This window comes from Peromyscus eremicus, chromosome 15 (genome assembly GCF_949786415.1).
Source record: "Peromyscus eremicus chromosome 15, PerEre_H2_v1, whole genome shotgun sequence".
Classification (NCBI taxonomy): Eukaryota; Metazoa; Chordata; class Mammalia; order Rodentia; family Cricetidae; genus Peromyscus; species Peromyscus eremicus.
The window spans coordinates 58,463,877-58,487,005 of record NC_081431.1 but is presented as its reverse complement, the minus strand read 5'-3'; the positions used below and the strand labels follow the sequence as shown (position 1 = coordinate 58,487,005).

Genomic DNA, 23,129 nt, shown 5'->3' with positions numbered 1-23,129 from the left:
CCATCAGTCCTAAATAGCCTTCTGTGCTTGAGAATTCAAGATTCAATCTACTCACTTCTCCCAGGACAGGACTAAGTCAGCACTTTGGCTTCTTTCTTAGTTTCATTGGGAGAAAACAATGCTTTGGATTCAGTAGGAAGGTCAATTTTTTTTCCATTTTATTTTATATATGTGGGCGTTTTGCCTGTATGCATGTCTACGCACCACATGCATGCAGCTCCCAAGAATGCCAGAAGATAGCATCAGATCCCATGTAACTGGAGTTACAGACATTTGAGAGCTGTACTTGTGGGCAGTGGGGATTGAACCCTGGTCCTCTGGAAGAGCAGCCAGTACCCTTAACTGCTGAGCCATTTCTCTAGCCCCTCAACATGTTTTTCTGCATGGAACTGGGTGTCTGACTCTGGGGCTCCTGACAGAAGACTTATGAGACCCTCAGAATTCACACACACACACACACACACACACACACACACACACACACCCTAGTGGCAATAGAACAGATTCTTCAGTAAATTCTGTTGGTGTTATTCCATCTAATATATCTTGATTAAGTAGTATGTGAGTTCCACTGCTCTGTGAGCCACCTCACCTTCGGAAAGGAAATTCTTGGGAGGATTGTTGAACTGAGCGAAGCAGCCCAGCAAAGACAGTTTCCTGTGTGGAAGCTTACTAGTCCTTTTGTGCAGAAATGAGTGCAAACGTTTATTAAGGACCCATCATGTGAGTGAGCAATGTACTCTGAGGTTATAGCTGTGACCAAGGAGAGCTGGCGGTAGATTCTTCTCCCCCAAACTCCTCCAAGTCTAAGATAGACAAATAACAAATCATCTCAGCACATAGTGATCAACACTACTGCAGAGGTGTAGGGTCCTAATAAGAAGGAGTTGAGAAAGAGTCAGAGGAGGAAGAATTTATGTCTTGTTAACAGATATGTACCAGGTACCATGCTAAGAATTCTGACTGCATTGCACAATGTAATCCTTACGATAATCCTGTGAGTTGAAGATTAAGGATTTGCTGAAGGAAATACGGCTGGTCAGTAGCTGGCAGAGCCTGAAGCTGAATTTAGGATTATCTGCAGCCAAAGCCAAACCTAGAACTGAGCATTGTAAACTGCTTGGATCTTTTGGAAGATGGTGAGGGGAAGGCACTCCACAGAAGGATCCGAGTGCAAAAGCCAGAGGAATGAATGAGAAGGCTGGCTAGGGAAGGAAACGGGGTCTAGATGAACCCAGAGAGAATGCTTTTAACCAGAACAAAATTGACTTCACTCTCCTGGGGCAGCCATCTAGCATGCGGACACCTTTCCCAGCACCTAGAAGCATATTAGAGGTGCATCATTCTTTGGCGTGTAAGAAAATGGACAGTCCTCAAATTCTATATTGTGTAGTTCAGCTACGGCAAGAAATACACCCTCTCTTGTCTTCCAGGTGTGCCCTCTGGGTCACATGGGAACATGGACTGGAGCGGAAAATTGTCAAGCTAGGCTTGTTTGAAACAACTTCTCCTTTTCTGAGAAATCACAGGAACCAAAACTCAAATCCAGTTGAGTGCCAGACTCATGGTAGTCATTCCATAAATAACATACAGAAGGAAGGAAGAGGGGTATGGTGGGGGGGGGGGTAGGAAATTGGATATAGAAATGAAGAGTTTCGGGGTTGTGTATGGAGGCGCACGTTTGTTATCCCAGCATTCGGGAGGCCGAGACAGGAGGATTGCCACGAGTATGAGGCCAACCTTTTCTTAAAACGAAACAAAAAAGTGTTTCGGTGCTAGATATGTAGTTCAATGGTACAGGGCTTGCCTAGAGGTTCAATTCCTAACATCGAGGGAAGGGGAAAAAAAAGTGTTTCGGAGCTGAAAAGCCGGGAAGTGGAGTGGGAAATTCGGCATTCCTTCCCAGGGTCTGCTCTTATTCTCCGGGATCCCTTTTCCATCACGCGCGCAGTGTGTGCCCGGAGAAGCAGCTTTTGCAGTTGGCCAGCGTGAGGCCAAGCTGCGACAGCGCGAGCGAGCTATTGGTTCGGAGAGCGGCGAGGCGGGGCGTGCGCGGGAGCGCGCGGGTGATTGGCACGCGCAGGAATGCCTAGATCGGAGCGGGTGGGGGGGTGAGGTAGCGCCGGGAAGGTGACGCGGCTGCGGAGGTGACGCGGTGCGGTCGCGCGGCCCTTCCGGCGCGGGCAGGGCGCTGAGGATCGGGCGCCCCTTGGCCGCAGGCCACCTCCAGCGCCGCGGGATGTAGCGCCCGGGCCCGCGGCCCCCAGCAGAGGCAGCCGGCCCGGCCGTAAGTGTCCCGTGGGCGGGTGGGCGGGCGGGCGGGCGGGACGCGGGCCCTGCAGGCTCAGGAGGGGACTGCCCGGGAGTGGCCCGCCCCTGGATCGCTGCTCACCGCCCGGCCCTCCGAGAAGTCCGCCGTAAACATTTCCGGCCCCTCCCACCGCGCGCCGCCTCCGTTCGGGGGGCTGCTCGCCGCGGTCGGAGCCCAGCAGTCCTGGAGTGCTGCTGCCTTGGCAGCCAGCCGCGCGGGAGACGGCCGCGTTCCAGCCCTGCTGGCGACCCCCGGACTTGAGCCTGCGAGTTGGGTGCGGGAGCACCGGCCCCCGGTGGCCGGGATCCCCAAGGCCCCACCGCCACCCGCAGGTCTAACGTGACGGGGATCCCTCCTGGATAGGGTTGGAGGGGAGGTTGATGGACAGTCGACAGGCCTAAGGTAATACTCAGCTAGAATGTAAACAGATGCTGAAAGTGTTGGGAAAGAACCCAGATTTCATTTCAGAAATCTAGGGTTGATAGATGCTGTTTCGTTTGAGAGTTTGTGTCTTCTAGCACTTGGTTTTAAGAAAATAAAGTGACAGTTCCTCAGTTTCTGGTGCTTCGTGAGTGAAGAAGAAGAAGCTGGGCGAATTTCAGTTTACACAGTTTCAGATGTCAGCGGAGCACTAAGAAGCCACGGGATCTGCTATATTAATCAGATTATTTCCCTCGAGTATTTAGCAGACGGGCCAGAGAACCCAGCAATTGCATTGCCGTGGTAAATCAAACGAAGATGGTAATGGGTAGCTCTTTTCCAAACCAAAGTAATGTTGGGATGTGTTTACTGCCTTTGCCTTTGATAGTGCCGGGCAGACAGTGATGGTGTAACCGCTGTTCCTGGGGCTTTATAGCAGCGAAACACTGCCCGGAACTCCGGACGGCGCTAAATAGATTGCAATGTCAGGGTTCCCGGCTTGCAGCCACTACACATCTTTATTCCAGAAGTGGTTTCTGTGTCCCTGTTTTGTGCTAGGTCCTTGAGAAATCAGTCTTAAAAAAAAAAAAAAAAAAAAGCTGGTGCTATCTGCGAAGTATTGGACTTTGGTGTGGACCTTCACAAAACTGTACCCACTTGCAGAGTAGAACTCTCAAGTGGTGTTCACAGTAGCCCAGAAATTACACGATTTCTGAGGAAGAAGCAAGTAAGTGACTACTCCCTGCATGTGAGAGAGAATGCTGGGAAGCAGCCCCCACCGCGGATGGACACATAAATAGGATGTTGGGCTAACTTCTGTCTCTTCGGGGTGACCTCATTTTGTTTTTCTAAGATTCCCTGATGGAAAAATGGATTGTTCACTGCGCTGGGTGCCATGCTTTTTCACACCTTGTTTAGATTACTGTGGTGCCTCCCTGGAATGCCCTGCTCCTACTATCTATACCCATCAAATCTTAAAATACTTCTGCAAAGCTTTCTTGATCGTTTCAGCTAAAGTGACACTTTTCTCCTCAGCACCTGTTAGCTCTTAGCTTTATGGCGATGCTATTAGAAAGCAAATTATCCAGTAGACATCCCCTCCCCCTTTGTTCTTGGTTTTCCGAGACAGGATTTCTCTGTGTAACAGCCCTGGCTGTCGGGGAACTCGCTCTGTAGACCAGGCTGACCTCGAACTCACAAAAGATCTACCTGCCTCTGCCTCCTTGAGTGCCACTATGCCCTGCTAATATTTTTAATTTTTAAAAATGTTATATGTACAGCTGTTTGGTCTGCATGTATATGTATGTGCACCATGTGCATGCCTGGTGCCCACAGAAGATGGGTCGGATCCTTCAGAACTGTGAGCCAGCATGTGAATGCTGAGTGTTAAACCAGGGTTCTCTGGAAAGCAGCAAGTGCTTTTAACCACTAAGCCAACACTCTCAATGGCTTACAGCCCTCAGTAACCCTTTCTCTCTCTCTCTCTCTCTCTCTCTCTCGGTTTTTTTTTTCGAGACAGGGTTTCTCCGTGTAGTTTTGGTGCCTGACCTGGATCTCACTCTGTAGACCAGGTTGGCCTCGAATTCACAGAGATCCACCTGCCTCTGCCTCCTAACCACCACCCTTCTTAGAGGTGGTCAGTAACCATGCCAAGCTTCTTACTCTGCTTGCCTTCTCTCTGTAGCCAGAACTGTACGTTCTGTAGTACTCAATAGATATTCTCAGACTAAAGGATAGAATTTATTCTTTGTTGTAGGCCAGTAAATATTCTCTGCTTCTGGAGGAAGTAGTGTAAAGCCAGACCGAGACTCTTCGACACACCCCTGCTACATTATCTGCCCATCTACTTGTCACTCTGAGGAGCTGTGTCATCTTCACATCTAGGAGCTTTATTAAGTAACGTGTTTTTCTTGTCTGGTGCTGGTATTCAGCAAACTTGTTACATTTTGTCCTTAATGTCCCTTTGTCCCCAATCTGCTCATCAGACAGTTCTCATCATGCTGAACTTAGTCCCATTCGCTGCTCAGAAACGTTGGGGGTATGACTAATGTTTATGAAGGTTGTAGCAGTCTTGAATTGCAAAGATCCTAAAGATACACTCAAGCCAAACCAGTTCCCGGTGATTGGCTTTTCAGCAAGTACCTGCCAGTTTCCTTGTGCTTCAGTGCGGCTTTAGGGGCGTGCAGTTTCAAGTGAGTTTGGGGATAGATGGTTTAAAGTGAATTTGAGGGTGCACGGTTTGGAGTGAGTGCTATATTGTGCTTCTGTATCGACCAACTATTTGTAATGTGCTCGATTTTAAAAAGCAGCTGGAAGGGCATGGTACATGCTTGTAAGTAATCCCAGCATTTGGGAGGCTGAGGGAGGAGGATTGCCAGAGTTTCTAGACCAATCTAGGTTACATAGGATGCCCCAAGCCAGCCAGGATTGCTTGGCAAGACCCTGTCTCAAGAAGAATTGGGGTGGTGACATGAAAATCCCCCTTATTCCCTGTGCTCCTCCTCCTGCTTTTGCTGGGTCTTTAGGAAAGTTTACCCATCTCTGAGATTAAAGAAAGGCTTCGTTTCTTCAGTTGGGATAGCTGTAACTGGCAGAGGGCTACAGAGGAAGTTAGATTGTGACTTGCTTCCCCTTCAGATTCTGAGTCAGTGACACTTGGCATCAAATAGAAGAGCTAAGGCCCCAAAACTGTAGTTTGGTAATGTCAAACATTGACCTTTGCCTCGACTCATTTTTCCCCAGTAGAGCTGTGAAATTAACCCCCCTAACAAAGACTGGGCGGAGGAGAAGTGGGTCTCTGTCTGGACTGCTAGGCTGGTCTTTCTCTAGAATGACGAGAATCGAGCTGCATACACAGACCCAACTCCCCTTCACACTCTCAGAGAGTCTAAAGCCTTAGGTCAAATCTGGACCCTTTGAGCCTTTGACTCCAGGGAAAGTGTGTGTCATAGCTTGGAAAACTTGGAAACTGCTTCAGAGAATAAATTATCAAAATCTCTAAGGGAAACTCTCCAGCTAATTGGGCGGTGATTAAAACTCAACTTTTTCTCCAAGTTTGGTGCTGGATTATCTTATTTGTAGGAACACAAATACCTCTCCTTCTCCAGAGCTTTACTCTATAATAGCTTACATTTATCCAGTTGGGAAGCTTAGTGGTAAAGTTTATTAGCTTGAGTTGAAGAAATCCCAACAAAAATGCACTCGAGTTGGCTCAATTATAATTTGCTGTGTTGGGTGTAGCCCTTTGAGAGGAAAGGTGTTTCCTCTAAAATGCATAAGGACATAGAGTGTGGGCAGAAAGTTGTACTTCTTCTTGGCTCTCCTGGGTCTCCTGGAATCGGTCTAACACCTTAGGGGTTTGTGTTGAATTTAAATTGACAGAATAAGATGCTTGTAATTTCCTGTTGTTGGTGAGTGGTTCACCATACAGCAATGTTATTTTCAGGGCCTAGTGTTACTGCTCTTTTTTCTTGCCAGACCTCAGATCCCTCTCTCTTCCTTTCCTGTCTCTGTGTTGCTACAGTTTAGAAGACCAAACTGGACAATGGACTTTTCTCACTATGCTGACATGATCTCCATTGACCTCCATTGTATGTACATTAATGCATGATGATATGTTTTGTATGATGAATTGTAGCTGATGGCTGCGATGTGAGTTAGCTGGGATGGCTGTTAGGTTTAGAGACTCTGGGTCTAAGGAGATGGGAGGGGCTGGGAGCTAGTGATGGAGGAGCTGGACAGAATCGGTAGAATCAAGTGATTTGGAAGGAAAAGAGAGTAAGACTTTGTCCAGTGGATTTGAAGTCACAAAACTTCTGGTCGGTTAAAGAAACCAGTAAAAATACCTAGTTGGATTCTGCTTCTGATCTTTGGACTCTTATAGTACAACTTAAAGCTTGTATTTTCCTTGTGTTTCTTGTGGAATATTTGAACAGCACTCAACTGAATTAAGTGCGTGACCATTCTGTTTAAAGAGTTCTCTTCCTGCACTGTTCTCCTGGAGCAGTGAGATCATGTCACTTAATGTGGACATGTCACAAATTAACTTAAGCCATCTGATTATGCCAACAGTGATAGAACTTCTGTTTTGCACAGGACCTCATACTACTAAGTATGTTTGTTAAATATTTGATGACTCAGTTGCCTTACCCTGGGGGAAAGGAGAAGAGAAAGCCCCGCAGTAGAGAAGAAAGGCACAAACCTTGACCAGTGGAATGATGATAAATCCTATGTTTGTTGGCTGGATTGTACCCCCTTCATTCGTTTGGAAATACAGATTCAGACCAAAACTGTGGATCTGCATCATTTTAGGACTCGTGTGTTATTATTGTGTTCCAGAATGCAAGTGCTTTTGTTTAGTTTCTCCCCTGGTTGCCTGCTGGAACTGGTAGTTTAGTGTGTGCCCTTCTTTTCAGACTTCTCAAAGATAACCAAAGCTATTTGTTGGTTTGTTTGTTCCTCAATATTACGAATTAATCTCGGAGGACTGTTTATTCGGTAGGACTTCCCTTTGAGGAAGTACGTTTTGAGGTCAGCAGTTAAGATTTCCCAATATTTCTTTTCATGTGAGTTGCTTATCCGCTGAGGTTTCCAGGGGCCTCCAGTTTCCTGTTCTTCTTGAGCTCAAGTGTTGACTGTGACTGTGTGTATGTTGGCAAATGTCTCGTCACAGTCTTGCCCACTTGAAGGAGGAGGAACTGGCTGTGTTGACATAAAGGTGTGCTGTATAGTGAGTTATTGTTTGTGTCTCACTGGGACTAGATTTGACTCTTTCAGCTTTGCGTGTGTGTTAAGCAGAGGATGATGCATGAGTTCTGAGGATTGCCTTCACCTGAGGGCAGATTAAAATATTAGTCAGGCATCTCCAGAACCAATAGGAGGCAGGCAAGCAGGTAGGTAGGTACAGGCATTTGATAGGGGGAATTAGCCCACGTGAGCGTGGAGGTTAACTCTCCAAATAGACCATCTGCAAGCTAGAGGACTAGGGAATCCAGTGGTGTCGTTACCAAGTGACGGCTGAGGGCTTCAGAACCTGGAGGCCCTTGGTGCTTGTCCCAGAGTCCAAAGGCCAGAGAACCTAGATTCTAAATGTCTGCAAGAAGAAGCTTCCATCACTGAGAGAGAACACTTAAAATTTATTTATTATTTATCTACCCATCTGTTTATTTATTTATTTATTTGAGACAAGGTATAACTGTGTAGCTCTGGCTGGTCTGGAACTCTATGATGTAGACAAGGCTGGTCTTAAATTCACCCAGATCCACCTGCCTCTACCCCCCCCTCCCCCCGCCCCCATGCAGATTAAAGGTGTGCAACACCACACTCCCTCAGAGTTCACTTTTCTTCTGTCTTGTCCTGCCTGGGGGGCAGCCAGTTAGATGATGCTAACTCTCATGGGTGACAGCAGATCTTCCTTACTTGGGGTCACTAAATCAAATACCAGTGTCTTCCTGAAACCCAGCACCCCAAAGAATGCTCTCCCAGCTATCTGGATGCTCCTTAATCCAGTCATTGATCCCTAAGATTAACTATAACCTACATATGCCTAATTATAATCTCTGGGAGGGAATTGCGATTACTCTTGGGTAAAAAGTAGTGCAGATGCCAGAGGTGTTTGTTTATACAGTGAGCTGCCGTGGGGAAGCAGTACGTCTTTGGGGAATAGTCGTGTTTACTTCTCCACCTGAAATTCCTCTCCCGTCATAAACCCACTCTTCTTTTTCTGCATTGTCCTGTGTTAATATTCTGGCTAGGGCTGTTGCTATAAGTAACAAAGGTCCTTGTCTGTGGAGAAGGAAGACTTAGTCATTTACAACGTAGTAGAAATCTTTGGAAACATTCCTTTCCTTTTTTATATTATTTATATCTCCCTGAGGCCTAATTTGAAAATACTACATCAAGTCCAATGCAGAAAATCCTAGAATGTTTGAGAGTTTTCTGAGAAGATTGAATTCTGATTTTCCTAAATGATCTTGTATGTCTGTATCTAGTTCATAAAAATGTAATTTGAGTGGGGCTTAAGTTTACGGGCTATGGTGGTTGGGACATGCTCTTGCAGAGCTGGTGATCAGGTATGTGTGTGGCAAAGGGCGAACTTGGGGTGCCTCCTGTTTTCAGCTTCCTGCTTCCAGGTAAGTCATTGTCTGCTGTTAGAGAAGTGTGATGGAAGCTATTGTTGGAGCCTTGAACTCAGACTGGACTGTATTCTTAAAAACACTGTGGCAGATTTTGCAGAGGAATTAACCAATGAGTGTGTGTGTGTGTGTGTGTGTGTGTGTGTGTGTGTGTGTGTATGCAAGGCATATTTATCCAAATATTTGTAGATAAAGGTTAAAGGCCAAATTAATTCAGTTATTTAATCCATTACTATGCCTGTGTGATCTTTTAGTAATTGTAGCCATGTGTGTGTTTCACTTAAAAAAAAAGCGGGGGGCGGGGGTTGGGGATTTAGCTCAGTGGTAGAGCGCTTGCCTAGCAAGTGCAAGGCCCTGGGTTCGGTCCTCAGCTCTGGGGGAAAAAAAGAAAAAGAAAAAGCTAGGCCTGGTGGCACAGGCCTAGAGCACTCTAGCACTCTGGAGGCAGGGGCAGGTGGATCTCTGAGTTTGAAACCAGCCTGGTCTACATATCAAGTTCCAGGCTAACCGGAGCTACATAGTAAGGCTGATCTCAAACCTCCCTACCCCCGGCCCAAAGAAGAAACTAGATTTAGTGAGTACACTGCAGTAGCCAGCTAGACAGTACCAAGAGTACAGTCTACAGCAAGTCTTGGTATTCTTGTTGTCAGTTTCACATCTAGGCCTCTCATGGGGAGACGGGGTTTGAGGAGGGAGTGGTAGGCATTACTGTCCTCACTGAGTGGGCTCCGTTCCTGTGGGAGAGCCTTTTCAGAGTGGGTGCCCACTTCGTGATGGTGGCAGTTTGGTATAGTAACAATAAAACCTGTGATGGCAAAGAAAAGTAGGTGTTACATTTTTCATATATATGTGTGTGTGTGTGTGTATGTATATATAATGAGATCATATATGTATATAATGAGATTCTATATGTATATGAGATTTTTATATATGCATATATCTGAGATTAGAGTTTCTGGTGAAGCATAGTATTCTAAAAAAGACAGTATATTTCATTTAAACAATGAGCTAGCCTTTACAGTTAGGGTCGGGTGAGCTGACTAGCTGTGTCATATTCAGTTAGAATTACAGAAATGAATTCCATGCTGTCAACACCCCTCATGTTCTTGTTTGCAGGTCCACCATCACAGGAAGATCTCTGCCCCCTGGGGCCGAGAGACCCCAACCTTTCCTCAAGCTGAAGCTGCAGGGTACTGAGGTAGCAGCCAGATGTCTTCCCACAAAGGGCCTGTGGTGGCACAGGGCAATGGGGCTCCTTCTAGTAACAGAGAAACTGACACAGTGGAACTGGCTGAACTGGGACCCCTGCTGGAGGAGAAGGGCAAACGGGCAACCACCAGCCCAGCCAAGGTAAGGAATTGTTCCCTCGCCCGGTGCCCTCCTGAGCCTCTTCAGCATGTTAAGATCAGTGTACCAGGCTCTGCTGACTCCCCATGGGAGGGCATACCATGTTGGAGGAGGGAATGGGGGAATGGGTTGGGGTGAAAGGCTGGAGGGGCTGGAGGAGGGAGGAGAGGGGGATCTGTGGTTGGTATGTAAAATGAATAAAGAATTCCTTAATAAAAAAAAAAAATTAAATCCGCCGGTTGGTGGTGGTGCATGCCTTTAATCCCAGCACTCAGGAGGCAGAGCCAGGTCGATCTCTGTGAGTTCGAGGCCAGCCTGGTCTACAGAGCAAGATCCAGGACAGCTGGGACTACACAGAGAAGAAACCCTGTCTTGAAAAAAAAAACAAAAAAAGAAAAAATTAAAATTAAAAAAAAGATCTCATCTTACTTCCAGAATAACCACAGTTCCCTGGGAATAGCTCTACGCGAGTCTTTATCGCGCTGACTTGTAGGTCTCTTTATTTTTCTCACTGTGCACTTTCGGGAGTTAATTTCCCAAAAGAGCACCAGTACTTTTGTAAACTCAGTGTTCGGCAGAAGAACTGAAATAAAATAATCACTAAGTGAACATGAATTAATGTAATAGAAGAAACCTCCTTCAACTTTGACTAGTGGAAATCTTTCAGGTAAAAGGATCCTAGAAGTAACCAATCCAGAGCTGATGTGGAGACTCCCTGACACACACCTCTCTTGTTCCTAGTCCTGGAACTCACTCTGTAGACCAGGCTGGCCTCCAATTCACAGAGATCCTTCTTCCTCTGCCTCCCAAGTGCTGGTGGGCTTTTTTTTTTTTTTTTTTTTTTAAGGCAAGTACTTTCCTGGGAACTGGGTATGGTAACATATGTTGGTAGTTTGAAAATTTGATAGGCTGAGGCAGGATGATTGCAAATTTGAGCCTATCTTGGGCTCTACCGACCTTTTCTCAAAAACAACATCAGCAACAGGAATTGCTGTGCTTAGTCGGGTGTGCGGCTCACGCCTGTAATCCTTTAATCCCAGCACTTAGAAGGCAGAGGCGGACAGTCTTTGTGAGTTCCAGGACCGACAGGGCAACGTAGACCCTCCTTAAATAATTAGTAAGTGACTGTTGCTGAGCTGGGTGTACTTGCTTGGCCTAGGGATGAGTGGACCAGTTTGGAGGCCCCACATGCCTGGGAGCTGCTGTAGATTCAGAGTGGTTGACACTTCGACTTTTTAAGAAAATATGTATTTTATGAGACAAGGGAGTGTGTGTGTGTGTGTGTGTGTGTGTGTGTGTGTGTGTGTGTGTGCATGCGAGAACCTGTGGAGGTTTGAATAGGGCATCAGATCCCCTAGAACTAGAGGATCTGCCTAGTTGTGAGCTGCCACGCCGGTGCTGGGAACTGAACCCCAGTCCTCTGGAAGAGCAAATAAGTTCTCTTAACCACAACGCCGTTTGCCCTATTTTTATTTTATTTGTTTTTGTTGTTGTTATTTTATGTAGCTCTGACTGGCCTAGAACTTAACTAATTTACCGTGTAGATGAGACTGGCCCCCAAAGTCTCAATGATCGACCTGCCTGCCTGCCAGTGCTGGGATTAAAAGTGCGAGCCATCACCCCGGCCACAGCTGTCATGATAGCAGTCCCAGAGTAAGTGATCAGAGAGCAGCAAGTAACAGTGTCAGCATAGTCACTAAGGCGACAGGCTTTCGGTTTTGTTTTGAAAATCAGTGGACTGGAGCTCAGTGTGATGGTGCAGTTTCAATCCCAGCTCTCAGGAGGCAGAGGCAGGTGCATCTTCCTGGGTTGAGGGGCCAGCCTGGTCTATTTAATGAATTCCAAACCAGCCAGGCCTACATATTGTAAGAAACCCTGTCAGAGAGGGGGGGAGGAGAAAGGAGAGGTAGATAGATAATTATTAGTAGACTGGAAGATAAGACTGTTTGGGAAAGTGGGGGAAGTTGTGGACTACTTGTCCTCCAAGAGATGTGGGCTGGCAGGATGGCCCAGTGAGTGAGGTGCTTGCTGCCAAGCCTGCAGAGCTGAGTTTGATCCCTGGAACCTACATGGTAGAAGGAGAGAACCAACTCCCTCAAGCTGACTTGAGTTCTGTATGCCTTCACATGTGTGCTCATACACACACACACACACACACACACACACACAAATAAATTTTTAAAAAATGCTTTAAGAGAACAGGTATAAAACGTCTAAGGCAACATGTACCTGTAGTAATATTGAAGTAAATGAGATTAAATTAAAAAAAAAAAATCTAGGGCTGGTGCACTAAGCCTGTGTCCTTCCAAGGCTAGTCTCTGTCAGTCTGCCTCCTCTGTGCCCAATAGAACTTTACTCTGGTATTGACGAAGTGTGAACCTGAGACAGCAGTGGTGTGAACTCTGTATGTTTGGGAGAGGAGGCACCGCTTTACGAGGAGGCTGGGTAGGATGCCGTGACTTTGAGCTCCTTTGGATCTCCCCGGAAACGGTCCAGGTTAGGAGGTGAGGTCTAGCTCATTGTGTTGGTTGTCCTTAGGCTGAAGAAGAACAGACATGCCCGGTGCCTCAGGAAGAGGAGGAGGAGGTGCGGGTGCTGACACTTCCTCTGCAGGCCCACCATGCCATGGAGAAGATGGAGGAGTTCGTGTATAAGGTGCAGCCTAGAGCTGGAAAGGGAAGGGTGGGGGATGGGGGGGGAGCAGGCTTGTCTGGGATGTTTCCAACTGGCAAGCTTACCTGGGGTTGAAGAACATTTGCTTGATGACCTGATTTCAATCCCTTGATCCTCGTGGTAAAAAAATGAATGATTCCCACAAGTTGTCCTCTGATCTTCACATGCCCACTCCTGAACATGTATGAACACATAGATGCATACAGAATAAATACATTTAAAAAAGAAAGAAGAAAGAATTCCTGCTTTAAAAGATGTAGTATTAGCCCAGTAAGAACTTAGTATGTAAATGGGGGCAGAGGAGCAGGAGACAAAGGGTCTTTCTAGGAGAACATCAGAGGAAGGATTTGTCTATAATTTGAAAATTCAAGAAGCCTAAGGAGGTTCACCATAAACTGGTCAAAATATGGTCAATACCCTGATAGTCCCATTTTTTTTTTTTTTTTTTTCTGTCTTTTGGTATCTCCAAGTCCAGGCTTATTTTGCTGTGACTTGGGACCATCTGAATCCTGAGTGACAGCCTCCTAGACAGGTTCTTCTGCAGTATCTCAGAAAACCTGCTCTTCACTGTGGCCCATCTAAAGGTGCTGTGTGTATTGTAGGTCTGGGAGGGACGCTGGAGAGTCATCCCATATGATGTCCTTCCGGACTGGCTGAAAGACAACGACTACCTGTTACACGGCCATAGACCACCTATGCCCTCCTTTCGGGCTTGCTTCAAGAGCATCTTCCGCATCCATACAGAAACTGGCAACATCTGGACCCATCTGCTTGGTGAGTGATTTAGATGAGGAAAACACACAATTTTTATTGACAAGTGCTATACCACTGAGCAACATTCTCAGCAACTCTAGTCTTCGATTAGTGGTAGTGATGCACACTGTAGTAGTTTGAAAGAAAATGGCCCCATAGGAATGCCACAGGAAGTGACACCATTAGGTAGTGTGGCCTTGTTGGAGTAGGTGTGGCTTTGTTGGAGGAAGTGTGTCACTGGCGGTGGGCTTTGAGGTCTCAAATGCTCAAGCAAGGCCCTTTGTGACATTCTCTTCCTGCTACCTGCCAATCCAGATGTAGAACTTCCAGCTCCTTCTCCAGCACCATGTCTGCCTGTGTGCTGCCATGCTTCCTGCCATGACGATAATGTGAACTGTAAACCACCCAATTAAATGTTTTCCTTTATAAGAGTTGCCGTGGTGCCGGGTAATGGTGGTGCACACCTTTAATCCCAGCACTTGGCCTACAGAATGAGTTCTAGGACAACTAGGGTTGTTACACAGAGAATCCCTATCTTGAAAAAAAAAAAAAAAAAAGAGAGTTGCCATGGTCATGGGTATCTTCACAGCAATAGAAACTCTAACTACGACACAGGGTCTCACCATGTAGCTCTGGTCAGCCTGAAACTCATATAAACCAGACTCAAACAGAGATCCAAGTGCTAGAATTAAAGGTGTGTGTCTTAGTTGGGGTTTCTATTGCTGTGAAGAGACACCATGACCACAGCAACTCTTATAAAGGAAAACATTTAATTGGGGCTGACTTACAGTTCAGAGGTTCAGTCCACTGTCATCGTGGTGGGAAGCATGGCGCCTGCAGGTAGACTTGGTGCTGGAGAAGGAGCTGAGAGTTCTACATACGAATCTGCAGGCAGCAGGAAGAGTGAGTGAGCATGACTAGGCCTGACTTGGGCATCTGAGACCTCAAAGCCCACCCCCAGTGACACACTTACCCCAACAAAGCCACACCTACTCCAACAAGGCCTCTAATAGTGTCATCCCGGGTGAGCCTATGGGGCCATTGTCTTCCAAACCACCACACCGTGTCTCAAAACCAAAGACACAAACAACAAAAAAGGAATTCCAGTCTTACTTGCTAAGGAAGTCTGTAGTGTTTGTCCATGGGGAGAAATAAAGTTTCTCTGAATAATTGATATCAGGAGTCTTGCCTTTAAATCACCATTGACCTTAATTGACATTTGCTTGCTGCTCTTTACAACAGAGTAGAAGCCCCAAAACAAGGGAAAATGGTACCATGTGTCCTATTGGATTCCTGGTAGAACGTTCATGTGGTGGGAACTTGCTGCTATAAAAACAAAATGCCAACATTTCACAGAATATTATTTTTGTGGCCTGAGAATGTACGTTTGCTGATAGTATGTTTGCCTGTCTTCAAGAAGCCCTGGGTTTGATTCCTGGCACGATTACACTGGGCATGGTGGCACATGCCCGTAATCCCAGTCCTCAGGATGTGGAGACAGGAGGATGGGAAGGATCATCCTTAGCTACACAGGGAGTTGGGGGCCAGTCAGAGTTACATGACACCCTGTCTCAAAAATAAAATGTCTTGCTGGGTGGTGGTGGCCCACGCCTTTAATTGCAGCATTTGGGAGGCAGAGGCAAGTGGATCTCTGAGTTTGTGGACATCCAGGGCTACACAAAGAAACCTTGTCTCGAGAAAATAAGAAGAAGAAAAATGAAATGTCTTTGTTTGGGTTGGTTTCTCTCGCTGATGGCAATTCTCATGGCTGCTTCTCCTGGGTGACTGATAGAAGCAGCAGCTGTCACGGCTCAGACATTCCACTTTTCCTCATGGGTTCTGTGTTTCCTTTTTTCCTTGTGCAGGTTTTGTGCTGTTCCTGTTTTTGGGAATCTTGACCATGCTCAGACCAAATATGTACTTCATGGCTCCCCTCCAGGAGAAGGTGGTTTTCGGGATGTTCTTTCTGGGCGCAGTGCTCTGCCTCAGCTTCTCCTGGCTCTTCCACACCGTCTATTGTCATTCAGAGAAAGTCTCTCGGACTTTTTCTAAGTAAGTTGAAAGGACAGCAGTAGCGGGGACCATGTGCGTTATTGTCACATCTTGTCCCAGTGCTGAACAGGTGCTTGAGTTGCTCTAACGATGACTGAACCCCTGTTGTACCCAAGGGAGTGAAGTCTTCTCTTCTGTTGTTATGACAAGATGATGAGGTTTTTCTTGAAAAACTTCATGATAAACTTCCCACAGCCTCCTCAACAGATGGAAACAATCCTGACTGTGTTTTCTACTGAAACAGTACTGTCTTTTGTGAAACTTGAGGTGTCAGTGGGTTGTCTTCAAGGCCAAGTACATAACTGTAGCTTATCTTTGTATTGGCTCAGCCAAAGTCGCGTGTACAGGCAGTCTGTGCTTCATACAGCTAGTGCTCTTCACCCCCACCCCCGGAAAAGTTTATCTTTGTTGGCCAGGCATTACTAGACGCATCAGACCAGCTGCCTGTCAGGCGCTGTTGATGTCCCTGGCTCAGCCTGGGGATTTGTTTACTTGAGTGGTGGTGGTTGTTCCTGCTTTCTTAGTAAGGGTGGTAGATGATTTCATTTCTCCCGGTAACACCAGTGACTAGAGTACATCTTTATTACCTTGGTCTGTGCGGTGGTAGATGATTTCATTTCTCCCGGTAACACCAGTGACTAGAGTACATCTTTATTACCTTGGTCTGTGCGGTGGTAGATGATTTCATTTCTCCCGGTAACACCAGTGACTAGAGTACATCTTTATTACCTTGGTCCGTGCTGAGCAGGATGGAATGTACCTGTATTCTCAGCTACTCGGCGGCGGGATAAAGGAAAAGACAGGTCTGGTAGCCAACATTTGTAATCTCAGCCTCAGGAAGCTAAGGCAGGAGAATTGCTTTGAGTTTCAGGCTAGCCCAGGCTACATAGTGAATTTCAGGTCAGCCTGGGATAGAGAACAAGACTTACTCCAAAAAAAAAAACAAAACAGAGAGTTGGTCGGATGGCTCAGTGGATAAAAGCATTTGCCACTATGCCTAATGACCCACGTTCAATCCTGGGAGCCACATGTAGAAGGCAAGAACCACCTCTGACCTCCATACTCAGGCGATAGTGAACATACACACATATACACAGTAATTTAAAGGGAAAAGTAATGCGAGAAACCCAAGGATGTCTGGGGAGAAGACTTATTTATTAAGGGATGAAATGGACCACACCCTCACAAATACAAAAATGAAATGATGCCATTGCCTCTTCGTCTCCCAGAGACAGATGGGGAACGCTCCAGACCAGTTCACTGAACCATGCATCAGGAAGCCTTCCACGTCCAAGAGGTCTCTCAGCTCCAGCCCTCTTCCCTGTTAAGAGCTCACGTAGGCAGGCGAGAAGCACCGCCTCTATTGGGCCACATAGCCCAAGGTCATGGGTGGAGCGAATTCCCACTACACTTCCCCTTTTTGTCTAAATAAGAAGGTTCTAAACCTAATACAAAACTATATTCAATAAGAACGATTATCAAGTATTTTCCAGGAGAAAGAAACAAAAGTGGAACTACAACCAATAAGAACCTTAAGTAAGAAAGATACTAAATGTCCAGATCATAGGTAAATGGCAAATTATAGAGATTACTCCAAAAGCTGTCCTATCCTGAAGAATCTAAATCTAGTACCTGATATGCTCTTAGCTAAGATACGAATTGTTTACAACTGTAACCATCTAGTCTTCAACCCCATCAAAGACCTGAGAAGAAAAATATTATTACCTGGGTAAACAGGAAATGCAAGCAAGCAACTTCCGAAAAAATGCAAGAAACGACAGAGACAGCTGGCTGCCTGGACAGTCACCCAGAGTTTCTCTGCAATGCTGGGGCATCCACTTGGCTATAGACCTAGAATACCTGACAGACCATTTTCAGAAGCAGGATGTTTTGAAAGATTGTCCTACCCTGTCTTGGTAAGGTTCAATAGTTACTTTTCCTTGTGTCCTGCTCATCTGGAATGAACAGAATGCTTACTGTCAGCAGCTAAGGCAAGGGCAGTTCTTTACCCAACAGCCATTTTTTGCCGAGAAGAAGACAAACTCCATATGGAGTGTCTTTGATGCCCAACATCCTCTTGGGAGTAGATCGATGCTACCAGGAGCAATCGTGTCTCACATCAACAGAATTCTAAGTTATCAAAACATTTAAATGCCATATTCTTTAGGTCTATGACGTGTTTGAAGATCACCTATCTATCCAACATGTATTTCTGTATACCTAGAAAACCTAACTAACATGATCATAAATATGACAAGCATGGGTGACTATTGACCTGTAATATTATCAACCTAAAGAGCTTAAAGACTAAGGCTTCACATTACAAAAATAATCTGTAAACAGATGTCCAGTATAAGGACAATGACCTTGAATTTGTGACAATATACAAAAATATCTTAATCAGAGGTAGAAATGTATAGTATAATATGACAACAGTATCTTTAATATGTATCAATATACAAAATAGCCTAAACAGGTAGAACATACATACAGTATGACAAATGTAATTTTATATTTGCATCAATATACAAAATATTTCAAATAGTAGGAACATAAGTACAATATGACAAATATAGTTTTGTATTTGTATCAATATACAAATTATCTTAAACAGGAAAAGAAAAATAATTTTACATTTGTATCATTATACAAGAATCCATACCAATGCAAACTATCTAAAGCTGGTAGTTACTGATTTAGTTTATAAGTAAATACAATAATCTACCTTATTATAGTTCTCTTTTTTCTTTTCCAAAAGAGAATACTGAGTCTAAACTTTATTGTTCCACCCCCAACCCTTTTACAACTTATAATTACAACTTACGACCAACCTCGAGCAGATGACAATTATCCATAACCCTGAGAAAACAAAACCTGTTGGGAGAGGGGGGCATCGTTTTCTTAAAATTGCTTCCTGCTGTGTAGGGAACGACAGCTTCTGTGTGGGATTCTGTAAGAAAACCAAAACAATGGTTAAGTCTCATAAGAACTAGCTGTAATGTTAGTAGCCAGTCTCAGAGTAATGGGCAAAGCTTATATAAAGTTCTGGCTAGAGGTGTAAGATGGTGGACCATCACAGCCACCTTGGAATTGTCTTGGGCAGCTTGTAGTCCAAAGCTGATCTTTGAGTAGTGTTTATCAGCTTAATAGCATCATTACGAACCGTAAGAACAGGACAAGTGAAAGTACCTTACACCAGGCATGGTGGCCATAACTGTAATCCCAGCACTCAGGAATAGAGGCAGGAGAATGAACTACACATTGGAGACCAGTGTAGGCTACCTAACACAACCAAAATCCCCTATGCTCTTAATCTAGGGTTTTGTTTTCAGAACTCCATCAGATTGGGGAAATAACTCAGAGCCCTTCCTGAGTGTGATGCTGAGAACTAGCTGGATTGTGGCAGAATTTCTAAAAGTGTCTTATGCAGCCCAGGATAGCCTTAAGTTCTCTGTGTAGCCTTGAACTCCCCATCCTCTCCCCTCCACCTTCCAAGTGCTAGGATTATAAGTGTGCTCAACACACCAGGCTTTCTTAGAGAATTTTTTACTGGAAGGTAAAATATGCTTAATCTTGTGGAATCGGGAACTACAGAGTGAGTTCCAGGACAGCCAGGGCTACACAGAGAAACCTTGTCTCAAAAAAAGACAAAACAAACAAAACAATGTAAGTTTTATTGAGAACTTCATACTTGAATACAATGTGTTCTGATTCCATCTGTTCCTCCTCTAGCTTCCTTCCAGACCTTCCCCGGCCTGTCCTCTCCCAGCTTCATGCCCTCTCTTTTTTTTCTTTCTGTTTTGTTTTCAAATGGTCCGTTGAGTCCAGTTTAGTTCCCAGGATAGATTGTGGGGAAGGCTGAGATTGGAGAAGGTCAATTCTGGGTGCAGGTGAAAAACAGTAAACTGCAATGAGCCACAGGAATTCTTCACTTCTCCCATTCATGCGCTTGATTTTTGTGGCTTGTTTTTAGACTGGACTATTCAGGGATTGCTCTACTGATTATGGGGAGCTTTGTCCCCTGGCTCTATTACTCCTTCTACTGCTCCCCACAGCCACGGCTCATCTACCTCTCCATCGTCTGTGTCCTGGGCATTTCTGCCATCATTGTGGCACAGTGGGATCGGTTTGCCACTCCTAAGCACCGGCAGACACGAGCAGGTGAGTAGGACTGACTGGGCTTGGTGCTGCCTGCCTAATCCAGTGGTTCTCAACCTTCCTACTGCTGCAGCCCTTTAATACAGTTCCTCACATGTGACCCCAACCAGAAGATGATTTCTGTTGCTATTTCATAACTGTAGTTTTGCTACTATTATGAATCACAATGTAAATATCTAAGTTTTCCAATGGTCCTAAGTGACCCCTGTGGAAGGACTGTTGAACACCACCACCCCACCCCACACCCCACACCCCACATCCCAGAAGGGGGTCTTGACCCAAGATTGAGAACCACTACTCCACTCCCAAGTACTCAAGAGATTGATGTGGCTGGATCAGAAGTCCAAGGCCAGCCTGATGACCCTGTCTCAAAAGATAAAAGGGCTGGAGATAATAGTTCCAAGGAAAAGCATTTGCTTTCTGCCTAGTATTTACCCTAGTCTAGGGTTCAGTCCCTGGTACTAGAGAGCGGGGAGGAAGGAAAGAAAGGGGCCTGAGCAGGTAGGAAGACATGTTGTAAAGCTCAGAGGTGTTAGACCATGGGATGAATCAGCCCAACCCTATTGTTTTGTCTTGGGTTTTTTGTTTTTTTGGTTTTTCCAGACAGGGTTTCTCTGTGTAGCTTTGCGCCTTTCCTGGAACTCGCTTTGTAGACCAGGCTAGCCTTGAACTCACAGAGATCCGCCTGGCTCTGCCTCCCAAGTGCTGGGATTAAAGGTGTACACCACCACTTCCTGGCATGTGCAGGTGTTTTAATGATCCCTTAAAAAAAGATTTTATTATTTATGATTATGAGTGTCTTAGTATGTATCTGTGTATGTGCCCATGGAAGCCAGAAGAGAGTGTCAAATCTCATGAAGCTGGAGTTCCAGGCAGTTGTGAGTCGCCTAACCTGGGTGCTGGGAACTGAACTGGGAAGTTTCTGGAAGAGCAGCAAACACTGATACACACTGGCCATCTCTTCATCCCTTTCTATGGTTTTAGTGGCAAACACGCTCTCCTGGCTGTGGAGCCACTGAGCCCTAGCCATCTATGATCTCTACCAAGTCATAGATGAGTTTTGAAATAACCTTTTGTGATTTTTCAAATTTTGTTTATTTTGAGAAAAGGCCTCACTAGGTAGCTCTGGCTATCCCAGAACTCAAAATGTAGACCAGGCTGGCCTGAAACTGAAAGAGATCCACCATCCTCTGCCTCCCAAGTTCTGAGATTAAAGGAGTTCACCACCAGCTAGTCCCAACCCCCCTTATTTATTTATTTATTTATTTATTTATTTATTTATTTATTTATTTATTTATTTATGTGTGTGTAAGAGTCTGTGTCTGCCATGTGTGTACAGGTGCCCACAGAGGCCAGAAGAGGGCATAGGATCCCCTCGACCCACAATAACTGTCAACTGTTAGTCATCTTCGCCTAAATCCCCTAAACGTGTACTACTCATCAGAAAGTAGTTGCTTTTCATAAACACATAAATTCCAGATTCAAATCGGAGCCTTCCACATAGCTCTCTCCTGCTTGACAGTCATGTCTGTTCCATTCAGGAGTGTTCCTGGGACTTGGCTTGAGTGGTGTTGTACCCACCATGCACTTTACAATCGCTGAGGGCTTTGTCAAGGCCACCACAGTGGGCCAGATGGGCTGGTTCTTCCTCATGGCTGTGATGTACATCACTGGAGCTGGCCTGTATGCTGCTCGGATTCCTGAGCGCTTCTTTCCCGGAAAATTTGACATATGGGTAAGAAATGACTCTTAGCAGGGCCTGGGATGGGGAGGGACTGACCCAAGGTCAAAGCTCCGAGGAGAAGGTGTTAAGCAATTTGGGTCGTGAAGCATTTGACTGTACACTGTGTCTGAAGGACGAGGATAAAGTCAACACTGGTGTCTCTCTGGTAGTTGTTTATAATGTTCTCTAGCGAGCATCCCTTTTGTGATATCAGACAGTTCTTAAGCGGAAACCAGAAGGGGCGAATGCTTCCTCCGACTCCCCCCCCCCCCTTCCTCCTAAAGGTGGGTCTCTGTTTATTCCTACAGTTCCAGTCTCATCAGATCTTCCACGTCCTGGTGGTGGCCGCAGCTTTCGTCCACTTCTATGGGGTCTCCAACCTTCAGGAATTCCGTTACGGCCTAGAAGGTGGCTGTACCGACGACTCCCTTCTCTGAGCCTTCCCACCTGAGGGTGGAGGAGGAACTTCCTAAGTGCTTTTAAAAATAACTTCTTTGCTGAAGTAAGAGGGAGAGTCTGAGTTGTCTGTTTCTAGAAGAAACCTCTTAGAGGATTGAGTACCAGTCAGCCTCAGCTCACTGTCACAGCCACCGGGCAATAAACCTCCCCCTTTCCATTCCCTGGCTGGGATCCACTTCTCAGCAGGCCCCTCAGCAAGGACTACTGGTCCTTCCGGGATAGGACTTTGAAGCTCATGTTGAGATTTCACCCATTCCTCCAGCCATTTTGGGGAAAAAAAATTATGAACTGGGATTCTTCAGAAATTATGTTTTGTTTTTTCTTGAAGAAAATATCCCTCCCTTACCCCCATCCTTACTTTGTAACCTGGCTGATAACAGGCCACCCATTTTTGTAGCTCACTTTTCAAAAAACAATTATAACCTGGTCCCGTCTTTCTAGGGCCTAGATCTGCTTATATGGCAGGACAGACGAAGTCCCCGCCTTGATGTAGGCCGGCTAATCATGGAAGGATGTCCAGGCTTCAAGTAACTTGAGTTTAAAACCTTTTTTTTCTTGGCAGAGTAATGTAAAGTTAAAATGGGGAAGATATTTAATATTTAATACTAAGCTTTAAAAAGAACCCTGCTATCATTGCTATGTACCTTGATGCAAAGACTATGATGATAATAAAAGAAAGTACAGACAACGCTTGGCATTCAAAGAGTTCACGTGTATTGTCTCAAGTGCTTGCTCACAGCTCCAAGGAATTGAGGCTTAGGATGACTCCAGCTTCTACTGAGACACAAATCTGAATTGTGCTGACAGTCAGACATGCGTGGTCAGGGAGTAAGCACTATTCGGTTGCCAAGCCTCTGATCTCCAGTACAACTTACACCACACAGACATCGAGGAGGAAGATGACTGTGCAGGCTGGGGCTGCCCCTCCGACTGGGAGAGTGTTTGCCTGTTACGAGACTGGTATTCATGAGACTCTGTCTCAAACGATAAACATCATTGTGCTATAGTAGTATGAATTATTACAAGAGTCTCAAAAGTGTTGAGATATGTATACCCTAGAGCTTGGGTGCTAGAGAATGCTTGGTCAGTTCAGTGTTTC

The 23,129-nt window shown here is 45.6% G+C and overlaps 1 protein-coding gene across 2 annotated transcripts; it reads left to right on the top strand.

Annotated features, from left to right (window-relative positions):
• Nucleotides 1–2,170: 2,170 nt before the first annotated feature.
• On the top strand, nucleotides 2,171–22,736 carry Adipor1 (adiponectin receptor 1). Of its 2 annotated transcripts, none has more exons than XM_059280891.1 (8): nucleotides 2,171–2,287; nucleotides 9,982–10,215; nucleotides 12,751–12,867; nucleotides 13,488–13,659; nucleotides 15,504–15,690; nucleotides 19,664–19,851; nucleotides 21,390–21,583; nucleotides 21,880–22,736. In XM_059280891.1, exons 2-8 carry the CDS (start codon nucleotides 10,075–10,077, stop codon nucleotides 22,006–22,008), a joined length of 1,128 nt encoding a protein of 375 aa, XP_059136874.1. In that variant the 5' UTR covers nucleotides 2,171–2,287; nucleotides 9,982–10,074; the 3' UTR covers nucleotides 22,009–22,736. The 2 variants fall into 2 exon arrangements, with proteins under 2 accessions (XP_059136874.1, XP_059136875.1); XM_059280892.1 differs by lacking the exon at nucleotides 2,171–2,287 and adding an exon at nucleotides 2,480–2,713.
• Nucleotides 22,737–23,129: the final 393 nt, after the last annotated feature.

Excerpts from the sequence above, each read along its gene's own strand:
- Adipor1 (XM_059280891.1), top strand. The coding sequence starts at position 10,075 with ATGTCTTCCCACAAAGGGCCTGTGGTGGCACAGGGCAATGGGGCTCCT. Across the intron at positions 10,216-12,750 it reads CAACCACCAGCCCAGCCAAG|GCTGAAGAAGAACAGACATG; the intron begins GTAAGGAATTGT and ends GGTTGTCCTTAG. Across the intron at positions 13,660-15,503 it reads CATCTGGACCCATCTGCTTG|GTTTTGTGCTGTTCCTGTTT; the intron begins GTGAGTGATTTA and ends TTCCTTGTGCAG.